The 12,500-nt window shown below is 36.8% G+C and overlaps 1 protein-coding gene and 1 long non-coding RNA gene across 3 annotated transcripts in view; one reads left to right on the forward strand and one right to left on the reverse strand.

Annotated features, from left to right (window-relative positions):
* The window catches only part of LOC149130950 (uncharacterized), a 6,137-nt gene extending 1,169 nt beyond the window's left edge, over positions 1 to 4,968 (forward strand). The window contains exons 3-4 of the long non-coding RNA XR_016238499.1: positions 2,521 to 2,692; positions 4,547 to 4,968. This is a non-coding gene — a long non-coding RNA (uncharacterized LOC149130950). The remainder of the gene's footprint in view (positions 1 to 2,520; positions 2,693 to 4,546) is intronic.
* A 607-nt stretch (positions 4,969 to 5,575) lies between these two features.
* Positions 5,576 to 12,500, reverse strand: part of LOC106880134 (large subunit GTPase 1 homolog) — a 15,633-nt gene continuing 8,708 nt past the window's right edge. Inside the window, exons 9-15 of one of the 2 annotated variants that reach the window (XM_089342510.1) lie at positions 11,799 to 11,900; positions 10,732 to 10,875; positions 10,475 to 10,598; positions 8,986 to 9,065; positions 7,751 to 7,861; positions 7,238 to 7,285; positions 5,576 to 5,937 (exon numbers count right to left, since the gene is read on the reverse strand). In XM_089342510.1, the coding sequence (XP_089198636.1) occupies positions 5,755 to 5,937; positions 7,238 to 7,285; positions 7,751 to 7,861; positions 8,986 to 9,065; positions 10,475 to 10,598; positions 10,732 to 10,875; positions 11,799 to 11,900 (792 nt within the window). In that variant the 3' untranslated portion in view covers positions 5,576 to 5,754. The remainder of the gene's footprint in view (positions 5,938 to 7,237; positions 7,286 to 7,750; positions 7,862 to 8,985; positions 9,066 to 10,474; positions 10,599 to 10,731; positions 10,876 to 11,798; positions 11,901 to 12,500) is intronic. The other variant, XM_089342512.1, reaches the window with a different exon arrangement.

A 12,500-nucleotide genomic window follows, 5' to 3' on the forward strand; every position in this document is an offset into this window, starting at 1 on the left:
TGTATATATATACACACAAATACACACACATACATACATATATATATATATATATATATATATATATATATATATATATATATATATATATATATATATATATATATATATATATATGTGTGTGTGTGTGTACGTACGTACGTACGTACATATGTACCAAGATGCATACACTTGGATCTGTGATTTCGTTTTGTTTTGTGTTGTAATTTTCGACGTATATTTCTTTTTATCATGATCGTGTCTGTGTGTGTGTGTGTGTTTGTACGTATGTATATGCATTTATATGTATGTATATAGGTGTTTACAAATGTATGTATGTATGTATGTATGTACGTATGAATCTGTATATGTATGCATGTACGTATGTGTATATGTATGTATGCATGAATGCAGTATGTATTATGTATGTGTGTGTATGCATGTATGTATGTATGTACGAATCTATATCTATGTACGTATGTGTATATGTATGTATGCATGCATGAATGCAGTATGTATGTATGTATGTATGTATGTATGCGTGTATGTATGTGTATATGTGTATACCTGGATGTATTCATGCATATATATGTATGTACGAATACATGTATGTTAACATGTACATATGGATGTATGTACTTATATATGTATTTATGAATGTGTGTATGCATATACGTATATATGTATTCATGTTGTGTGTTTATGCATGTATGTATGTATGCATGCATATATGTATGTATGCATGTATGTATGTATGCATGTATGTACGTGTATGCATGCATCTATATACATATATATATATATATATATATATATATATATATATATATATATATATATATATACGGAAAAAATGAGTTAAAATACACAAACTGTACGATCGTGTTTTAGTTTTTATCTCTCTACAAAAGTACATTTTCAATTTCTTTCCCATATATTCGTATAAGTCCCTTGCAGTTTGTTCGAAAGAGCCAAAGAACCTTATTTCCATCATCAGCAACATTGCTAGACCTTCATGGATCCGTTTTCTCGATGATATCGCTTTTTTAACAAAAAAAAATAGCAATAATAATGACTTATTGAAAAAACATGAAACCTAGAAAACGGTTTTTTTTTTGTGTTTGTTAATGGTTTATCGTGGCTTTTTTCGCGATGTAATTGTTTTATTTGTATTTTATAAGTGCTTTAGAAAAATACTACGACGCTAGTCTAGTTAGAAATAAAGGAGGGAAAACGACAGCAAAATCATGAAAAAAGAAAAAAGAACGATTTAAATATTTACTTTCTATTTCAATATTTTGAATTTAAAAAACAAAAAAAAAATTTATTTGGTACATGTATGGCTGTGTTGTGTGGTTGCAAAGCTGAGCTTTGCAACCACATTGTTTCGGGTTCAGTCTCACTGTGTGGCACCTTGGGGAAAGTGTCTTTTACTAAAAGCCACGGGCCAGCCAATACCTTGTGAGTGAATTAGACAGAGGGGAAACTGTATATAGAGAGAGACAGACGGACAGACAGACGGATATGCAGGCAGGCAGGTAGCTGGTATGTAGATAGATACATACATACATAGATAGTCAGGTAGACAGATAGAGAGAAAGACAGACAGACAGAGGCAGGCAGGTAGCTGGTATGTAGATAGATACATACATACATAGATAGACAGGTAGACAGATAGATAGACACAGACAGACAGACAGGCAGGCAGCTGGTATGTAGATAGATAGATAGATAGATACAGACAGACAGACAGACAGATAGATAGATAGATAGATAGGTATACTTTGACTTGATACTCATATATTTCAATTGTTACATATGTTTCAGTATTCGGCAACACGAATATCACACAATAAATGTAGCCAGTAGATTCGGCTTATAGGGCCAGCACGGCAAGCAAACACATCATCAGACAGTTATAGAGGACACACAGGAATGAGACCAGCAACAACAAAATTTAAACACACGAGAGATACAGGAGGAAAAGATAGAGGAGGTAGCTTGAGGAAATTGACTAATATAACCAAACCACCCTGCCTCCTGTGTCACTCCATCCCCATCTGGCCAGTGCCTCCGGTGATTTTAAATTCGGTTGCTGCTGGCCTCATGCTCCTATTTTCTCTGTAACTCTGACGATGTACTGCTTGCTCCTATATATACATATAGAGAGAGAGAGGGGGAGAGGAGAGGGAGAGGAGAGAGAGAGAGGGGGAGAGGAGAGGGAGAGGAGAGAGAGAGAGGAGAGGGAGAGGAGAGAGAGAGAGGAGAGGGAGAGAGGAGAGGGAGAGGAGAGAGAGAGATGGTGTCTTGATAATCTTGTGGATAAAGACAAGGGAGATATGAACCTAGACGGAGGAAGTTCAATTCTTTCCAGGTCTTATGTTAGAGGTTCTCACTAAAATTTTCGCCGGTGGTGCTCCAGCATGGCCACAGCCTTAGAGCTGAAACGTATAAAAGAATAAAAGAGTTCCTATACATGATGTCTGTGTGTGTGTATGTATGTATAAGACAATAAACTTTCCGCTACAATTGTGGTTTTAGAACCCACCAATGGACAAAAATAGTAATGGTCGTTGCAAGACAAAGGCAACGGATAATTCGGATGCACGCAGCCCTTCAATAGAGAGGAAAGTGAGACAACGAAAAACCTGCTTCCCACCAATAAAACAATATTCCACTGAGGAAAGGATTATTCCCAGCAGAACAGATTCAGGTAACTATAAACAGAATTTTAGTAGTAGTAGTAGTAGTTGTTGTTTGTGTGCGTTGCCTGGGGAAGCTCTTGAAAATTTAGTCCATGCCCCCAGAAGCATACAATCCCCTACAGATTAATACAGTAGGCCCAAAAGTGCCACTTCCATAAAAGCGCCGACCCTCATCATGACCCCTGTATGTGGTTGGCGTTAGGAAGGGCATCCAGCTGTAGAAACTCTGCCAAATTTAGATTGGAGCCTGGTGTTGCCATCCGGTTTCACCAGTCCTCAGTCAAGTCGTCCAACCCATGCTAGCATGGAAAGCGGACGTTAAACGATGATGATGATGATGATGATATATATATTTATTTATTTATGTGTTTCAGCCAAGTGGCTGCGGTCATGCTGGTGCACCACACATATATATATATATATATATATATATATATATATAAAGTAGTTGTATACTGCCAACTTAACGTGATAGTCCCAATAAGGGAATATACTACTGCTGCTGTTTAGCCCTAGGAAGTCAGACCGCTTCCTATTAGGCCTTGACACATTTCCTGTGCCCTTATCCATCGAGGGGGAGACAAACTCCTCCACCCAGCCTAGCCTGCATTCAGGGACATGTTTCTGAGTCTTTGCTCGTCATCAGCTTGAAGTAGCACGACTGGCTAGATGAAGAAGTCTGTCTCACTCTCGTAAGGATATACTATTTCAGTGAAATACATTCACTGGTTTATATATATATATAAATAATAAGGGTAAAAATTGATATTCATTTGATTATTATCAATTTAAACCAGTGGCCTAGCATATTGAAGAAAATCTGATGATTCAGAAAAATTATATTACATTCATATAAGAGGGATGACCACTAGGTGGACATCTAATATGCTAAATGTAGACCCCCACCCCCACCATATGGTCTGACCACTAAGAAAAAATTGTTCTCAAGAAAATTCAGCAAATGCCAGAACGTAAGCAAGACAAATGAAAAGATAGATATACTAGCAGCTAAGCCCGGTTTCACCCGGTCAGTTTGAATGATGTGGCTGTAAAGCCTGCTCTGTGTAAGCATTCGACTTGTTTGGGCACGCTTACATTAAAAAACAATTTTAGAATGACTTTTTTCTGTCAAAACACTAAAAATAACTGACCAACAAAAAAAAAACGACCCTACACATACATACACGCACACACATACTTCAAACTGCCAGTCAAACACCTTTCTACTGACCATTCCTCTACGCACATGTGAAGAGACACACAACCACACAAACGACCACCACTCCTGTTACCATGCTGCTGAATTCTTCCTACAACATTAAGAGGCACAAAATTTACTCACACATACACATATAAACAGCCAACACCACACACAACACACACTAGCGCGCATGCACATACCCACACACACACACATACCTCCTTCTCTTACATAGAACTTTTCCTTCACCCATTCCCATCCGGTCATTTCAAAATGTAACCACATGTGAATCGTTGGCGGTTTTTTTTTTTCCTCCATCTTCCTTTTCTATTGGACTTTCCTCTGGCTCCTGTTCCTGAAGAAGAGCCTTGCTTGAAACATAAAACCATCTTTCTTTCCTTCCCTGGGCTTCTGCTAACACTTTGCATGTTCCATGTCCTGACGTTGTTATTTTGTTTTTTCTTGTGTTTGTTCGTTTTTTCTTTTTGGGGATTTACTATGTGTGTGTGTGCAAGAGAGAGAGAGAGAGAGAGAGAGATTTTAAAGAAAATATTTAATCTATATATTTATATTCTTTTCTTTTCTGTTTTCATTTTTGTTTTTATTAATTCCTATTCGAAAATAAAACGAACGCTACAACACCAACAACAACAACAAAAAGAATTACATCTTCCGGATATTCGCGAGAAAACCAACAGATTGTTTCACGATCCGTCTCCGCAGGATATTGAACTCTCGCCCCACTCATCCAATATACATCATCTACCAAGTGTAAGCAGTCACCCAATGGTAAACTTTGGCTATGACTGGGCCCAACTGAAGCAGCAACAGAAAGCAGCCAAGTCAATCGGCCCCAGAGCCGCACATAAGAAACAGAAAGCTAAGAAGATGAAACGGTCGGAGTCCTAAAACTCATCAGGGTTACCTCTTTAGGAATTTTACCAGAATCACTTAGTCACCTCAAATTCTTTCCAGCACATTTTTCATTCACTCCTACAACTGCTACAACAACAAATCTTACAATTTATAATAATAATAATAATAATAATAATAATCGAAATTAAATATCTGAGATGAGCATCATTTATTCTTTTAAATCTTTATTCGAGGTTGTTTTTTTTTTATTAATTGGTTTATTTATATATTGATTTCTTTTTTTTAATCTTTTACTTGTTTCTCAGTCATTAGATTGTGGCCGTGCTGGAGCACTGCCTTAAAGGATTTAGTCAAACAAATCGATACCCAGGACTTTTTATTTACGAAACCTGCTACATATTCTATCGACCACTTCTGGACGAACTGCTACATTACGGAGATGTGGATGAATCAAAACTGGTTGTCAAGCGGTGGGGTGGGGTCAAGTATAAACACACACATAAATACATTATATATATATTTATATATATATATATATAACAATAATAATAATAATCATCTTTTCTACTATAAGCACAAAGCCTGAAATTTTGGGGGGAGGGAGTAAGTCAATCACATCGACCCAGTACTTGACTGGTACTTAATTTATCGACACTGAAAGAATGAAAGGCAATTTCATAATAATAACAATAATAAGTCCGCTTTTGTATCCTTTTTAATTAAATGATTTATTGTCAAAAAAATATAGCAAATGAAAATATTTATATATGTATATAAATATAAATACACATTCATATATATATATATATATATATATATATATATAGACACACAAATATAATTATATAATGCATAGGAGCATGCGTATACATAATATATATGTGTGGGTGTGTTAGAATGCACATAGACATTATATAATTTTTTTTTTTTTTTTTTTTGTACATATAATACATATATTTCTCACACTAATAACATTTCCTCTCTGACAAGACCTCAGTGTTCATCCAGGTGGTGATACACTCGCCTCAGCTTCTCTTTCTTGTTCTTGTTGTAGTGCTTCTTACCTGGTTTCTTGTTTGGGTCACCATCCGACAATCCAACCTGCTTCAATCCATCTAGTCGCGCATAACCTTTGACCCCTCTCTTGCCCTTTGAATAGACATAGCCTGCAGTATTCTGCAACGAACAGAAATCAGACATGGTCAGTGTCATTTAATAAAGGAGATATTGAAATAGGGAACACAGGCACCGTCTTTCACACAAGGTTTATCTGTGGTACAGCTCATTATTGTTTTGGCGCCGTGTAAAAGCATCGATGCTTTGCCAGGACACTCTATAAAGTGGTTGGCATTAGGAAGGAGTATTTCTTTCCTGAAGAGCTCAAAACCACATAGCTAGAGGCCAATATGCTGTCAGAGATCAACAAACTTCACTGGTTACAGTCCAACCACAAAAAAATGAATGTCAACATCCACACCAACAGCTCAGCATGCATGCTTGCATGTACACACACACAGATATATATACATATATATATAGATATAGGGCAGGGAATTGCCAATTAGTTAATAAAATTAATAATTAACAATTTTGCCAAGTAGATCAGTATGAAAAAAACCTTTATCGGTAAAAACATTTATAATCATAAATATATAGGGGTCAGCATAAGTTGCTTCACCAACATACTGAAAATTTAGAAATAGCAGTCAAAGAACTACTGATTCTAAACTACAATTTTTTCTCTAACGGATGGCGATAGAAAAAATTGTAGTTTAGAATCAGTAGTTCTTTGACTGCTATTTCTAAATTTTCAGTATGTTGGTGAAGCAACTTATGCTGACCCCTATATATTTATGATTATATATATATATATATATATATATAGATAGATAGATAGATAGATAGAGATATAGGGATCTTTTTTAAAACGGGGGCCACATTTTTCATTAATGTTTTACGTAGTGTTTTTGGTACCGAAAGACTTTCAAACTTCGTATACCTATCTATTTTGTGTTATAGAACAGAAAAATATTTTTGTATTCAAATTTATTTCATGTAAAAAATTGTCTTATTTCGATAATTTCAACCAATCACTGACGTCCATTCAGCCGATATACATTAAGTGCCGACTACATAAACAAACGATTCTTCGTTTTATTTGCGTTTTTCATTAGGGTTAATTGTTTCAGAATCGTTTGTTTATGTAGTCGGCACTTAATGTATATCGGCTGAATGGACGTCAGTGATTGGTTGAAATTACAGAAATACGACAACTTTAACATGGAATAATTTATGGATTTCTTTTTTTTTTAAGAAGACTAAGAGAAAAAGATGTTTTATATGACACATTCTACCAGTGTCCCAAGTTTCAAAGTGTTTCGTTAATGAAAAATGTGGCCCCCCCGTTTTAAAAAAGATCCAGATATAGATAGATATATATAAATGAAAATGGAAATTTAAAATTCAAATAACTTACATTGGAGAAAAAAGAGGAATCGATCACCTTTTGACGAGAATGTTTCATCTGAAATTGAATAAAAGTTAAAATTGAAACATAAGACAAATATATGTGTGTGTGTGTGTGTGTATATATATATATATATACATAAGTTCAAAAAAGGAAAAAGACAAAAAAACAACAACGTGAGGACGTGATATAGATATTGTGTTACTGGACGCTTGGGAAAGGAAAGAAAGAGAATATGACGTTTCGAGTGGAGCTCTTTGTCGGAAACAAAGAAAGTCCAAAGAAGGGAAAAACGGAGGAAGAAAAAAAATCGCCACCGATGTCCACGAGGTTACATTGTGAAAGGACCAGAAGGGAAACAAAACAATGAGGGAAGATGGAGGATAATAAACATCTTCAATGACACAACCTCAACTTTAGTTAACATCTCCCTTCCAGCCTCAAACCTCCTCCTTCTCCTCCATACCCAGGGTGGCAGAAGAATTTGAATTAAACACATTTCATAAATTACCCAAATATTACCTGGGAGTTTTCAGAAGTTTCTTTCTTCGATTTTTTGGAAGATGTCTTCAGAGTATCGCTGAAATTTTCAGCTAAGACCCCAGGAGGGGGATGACAGTACAACAGCTTTCCCTGTCAAAGACCAGAAGGTATATTAATGAAATTAAAAAATAAAAAAAAAAATAATAATAATAATAATAATAATAATAATAATAATAAAACTGGAAAAAATATAAATACAAAGAGACATAGTAAGCAAAGCTTTCTACAGAAAACTTAAAACAACACTGTCACCTACTACTACTACTACAACTATTAGTACTGCAGCTACTACTACAACTATTACTACAGCAATTACTACTGCGACTACTACATAAATAATGAGAGAGCCAGCCATTATATGGTTCCTTAACCATGTCAGACCTGGGCCCCTTTATCTAATGTTAAGCCTCCACCTGGGTTCCAGGTTTAGAAAAAAATAACAAATACTGGGGTGGGGGGGGGGCATTCGTTCGACTAAAACTTTTCAAGGCAGTGCCACAGCATGGCCGCAGTCTAATATAGGAGAGTAAAGTAAAAGATAATGGATGCACAGGTTGTCGAAAGAAAAAAAATAATCATATATGCGCAGGTGTGGCTGTGCGGTAAGAAGTTTGCTTCCCAACCACATGGTTCTGGGTTCAGTCTCACTGCGTGGCACACCTTGGGCAAGTTTCTTCCACTACAGCCTTGAGCCGACCAAAGCCTTGAGTAGATTTGCTAGATGGAAACTGAAAGAAGCCCACTGTGTGTGTGCAAGCATGGCTGTGTAGTAAGAAGCTTGCTTCCCAACCACATGGTTCTGAATTCAATCCCACTGTGCGGTACCTTGGGCAAGTGTCTTCTAGTATAACCTTGAGCCAACTAAAGCCTTATGAGTGGATTTAGTTGATGGAAACTGGAAGAAGCCTGCTGTGTAAATGTGTGTGCATGTGTGTCTTTGTTTGTCCCCACCCATCACCACTTGACAGCCAATGATGGTGTGATTATGTAACTTAGCAGTTCGGCAAAGAAACAGATAGAATAAGTACTAGGCTTAAGAAATAAGTCTTGGAGTCAAGGCGGTGATCCAGCATGGCCACAGTCAAATGACTGAAAAAAGTAAAAGAATAAAAAAAAATTTTTTTTTTTAAATAATAAATGAAAGAAAACGTAAAACTACACAAAAATCAGAGGCCGTCAAATGAAAATGTATATACATTGTTCATTATACATACGTTAACGTAATCCTTAAGAATATAACGAGAAGATCGTGGACAATCTGGGACACTACTTGGAGTCATGAAGCCACGCATGTCTGAAAGACAGAAAGAAGAAAAACATTAAAACAAATGATAGAAACAACACAACAAATAGGACAATTTAGAAGAGGAGGAAGAACGGAACAGCGACCCATGCCCTGGTTTATCTCCCCCTGATACAGTTGTGTCCCTTTGACCTTAACCATGACAGACGTCATCTTTGCTTTCTTAGCATTTGTTTTACAAAAATAGAAATATTAATATTTCTAGGTCTCTCTAAAGGAGACTACGGCAGCGGTACTGGATGTTAACAGTTATCGCCAAGCCGACACGGCAGTCCTTTAGAGAGACTTAGAAATATTAATATTTCTATTTTTGAAAACCAGTGGATGTATTCCACTGAATTTAGGTAAATAATCCTTCGTACAGACGGTCAGTAGTGACACCTACTGCTGGGTTCGGCTGCTCTACATTGATAAGAGGCAATACCTCGAAACTAGTCTGTAGATGCCAGACTAGCAAGGGGAAGCGGCTGACCTCCCCAGATTCGTGTGTCACATAGCTAGTCTGAATTCAAGTTGACACTGCAACTTCGATTACATCCATCCTAGTGATCAATCCGATAGGATGAAAGGCAAAGTGACCTCGGCGGAATCTGAACTCAGAACGTAAAGCGAGACGAAATGCCGCTAAGCATTTTGCCCGGCGTGCTAACGATTCTGCTTGCGTTTCGTATTTCCAGAACGTGTAAAGTTGCGGCTATTAATGACAATATTATAAAATGGTTTTATATCCCTTGACAAAGTCGCTTCCCATGCATATTCTTTTTTTTTTTTTTACCGTTACCATTATATGAAAACAGGTCTGACTAAACCTTTTTCGAGAAGCGGGCCGCATGAGACATATTTTCTTTTATCTTTTACTTGCTTCAGTCATTAGACTGCGGCCATGCTGGGGCACCACCTTAAAATACTTCTAGTTGAACGAATCAACATTTTTTTTTTATTATGCATGATACTTATTCTATCGGACTTTGTCGAACTGCTAAGTCACAGACATAAACACACCAACACCGATTGTAGGGAGACTAATACAGCCACACACTCACACACACACATATGTATATATACATACAGACACGACGGGCTTCTTTCAATTTCCGACTAGCAAATCCATTCACAAGCTTTGGTCGGCCCGAGGTTATAGTAAAAGTTACTTGCCCAAGGTGGCATGCTGTGGGACTGAACCCGGCACCATTATCCTCAGATGTCTTACAGAGATCAAGTATACCGCCCTTCCTCCAACAATTACATCACAAAAAGGCAAACAAGGAGTAACAACAGGACTACATAATGCCAAATACAGATTAAACATGTTAACATGAAGATCAGTAACAGGGATCAAATTGGACCATCAGAACCAGACCTGACGTTAACCTGTTGAATGAAGTGAGGTGTATACTTACAGCCATAAGCATTGAGAAGTTCTAAGGCTGTGGGTGGACGATCTGGGTCATCATATTCGTCAGGTTTAGGTATCATAATACCATAGATGTCTTCAAGAATTGTCCTGGGAATTTGCTGGCAGACCTGAGAAAAGACAAGATAGGGGAAAGAGAGAAGCATATAGGAAGAGAAATAAAGAGAGAATATATTTTTAAGCGGACAAGGGAGAGAGAGAGAGAGAGAGGAAGAGAACAACAGGAATTAGATGGAGATTTACCAAAGAGACAGGTGGGACATGATCTCGCAACTGATCAATCGGTAATATTCCATTGATAATCAAGTCAGCTTTGGTTGAAACGAATGAAGGAAAGACAAGCCCTGGACAATCACAGAGCATCACACTTTTATCAACAAACAGCGTCTGAAAGGAAAATTTTACATGCTTTCAATAATTGATGTTTTACTCTTTAACAAATTTTCATTTCTTTCAGAATATAATTTTGAAATGTAGAAATCCTTAATTTCAAACATGAAAAAAGAAATGCATTTACTTTTTTTGTATGAATTCAAGCTTGGACATAATGCTTCCCAGACAACCGCCAATATCAACAGAGCATGGGCTGAAGGGTACAACGGTGATTTGAGAGATTCCATAGTGAGGATGAGACCCTTGAAGATCAAGAAGATAGAGGACGTCCATCCATCCCTGATGACCAGCATTTGAAAAGAACAGTCGAACAAAACCCATGACAAAGTGTCAGAGAAATGTTTCATATGCTTGGTGTCTCTGTGAGCAACTTGAAGAAATGCGAAATGCATGTTCACTTGAGCAAAATGAGGCCTGCACTTGTCAATCGACGTGGTCCAATTCTGTCCCGTGACAAAGCTGAACCACACATTTCCATTCCAGAATGACACTGCAGAAGTTCACAGACTTGGGATACAAGACTTTACCACACCCTCCATATTCTCCTGATCTTTCACCCACAGACTACCACTTTTACAAGCATCTAGACATTTTTTTAAGGCAAAAAAACCTTCCGTTCCAAAACTGAGGTCGAAAACTCAACCCAAGGATTTCTTGGCATCGAAACCTTTGAATTTTTATCGAACAGGCATAATTTTTATCGAACAGCATAGCTGTTCAGGGATAATACTTTGAATAATCAAATCTTTGTATAAGTTCAGTTTTTCAAGAATATAGGCTTATTTTTAGAATCGGACATTTTTCCAAACAACCTAATATTAATATAAGTTACATAAATGTACAAAACAGCAATACACTAACGCACACATGGACGTACAACCCATACAATGTATAACAGTGATGTTATTGGCTTTTACCTGAAAATGTTTGGTACGTCCTGGAGTAGCAGAGACTGGAACCTTCTTAGTTTGAAGTATGGCGTTGATGGTGGAACTTTTACCAACATTAGGGAAACCAACCTGAAGAAAGATGAAGACACATAGAATATATGATGATGATGTTGGGGAAATAGAAGCAACAGCAACAACAACTGCAATATATAATCAAAGCGCCATTTATCTTTCTACTTATGTAAAGGGGCACGGCCTAGCAGTCAGAGTGTCACACTAACGACGTCCTGGCTTTGAAAGCAGGTGGTCTGTTGCGTTCTTAACGGTGCTCTTTGTGCTCAACTGGTACAGGAGCCATCACGATTTCATAATTGTAAAATCGACACCACTTTCCAAATCATTGCATATGTGTGTGTGTAAACAAATAATAACAGATGGATAGTGGTTCACTCACTACAGCTGCTCTAAGAGTGCTTTTTATTGATGAATAGAGTTATTACATCATGTGAAAAAAACCCTTTTCATTGGGTGAATATATACACAAATTAAACATTTTAAAAGAAAACATTCCAACCAATCCAAATATGTGTCATTTCATGATTCCCTGGTGAACTTCAGTCAGAATATATATATATATATATATATATATATATATATATATATATATATATATATATATATATATATATGATGGGCATCCACACAGTTTCTGTCTAACAAATTCACTCA

This window comes from Octopus bimaculoides, chromosome 26, assembly GCF_046866305.1.
Source record: "Octopus bimaculoides isolate indiv1 chromosome 26, ASM4686630v1, whole genome shotgun sequence".
Taxonomy (NCBI): Eukaryota; Metazoa; Mollusca; class Cephalopoda; order Octopoda; family Octopodidae; genus Octopus; species Octopus bimaculoides.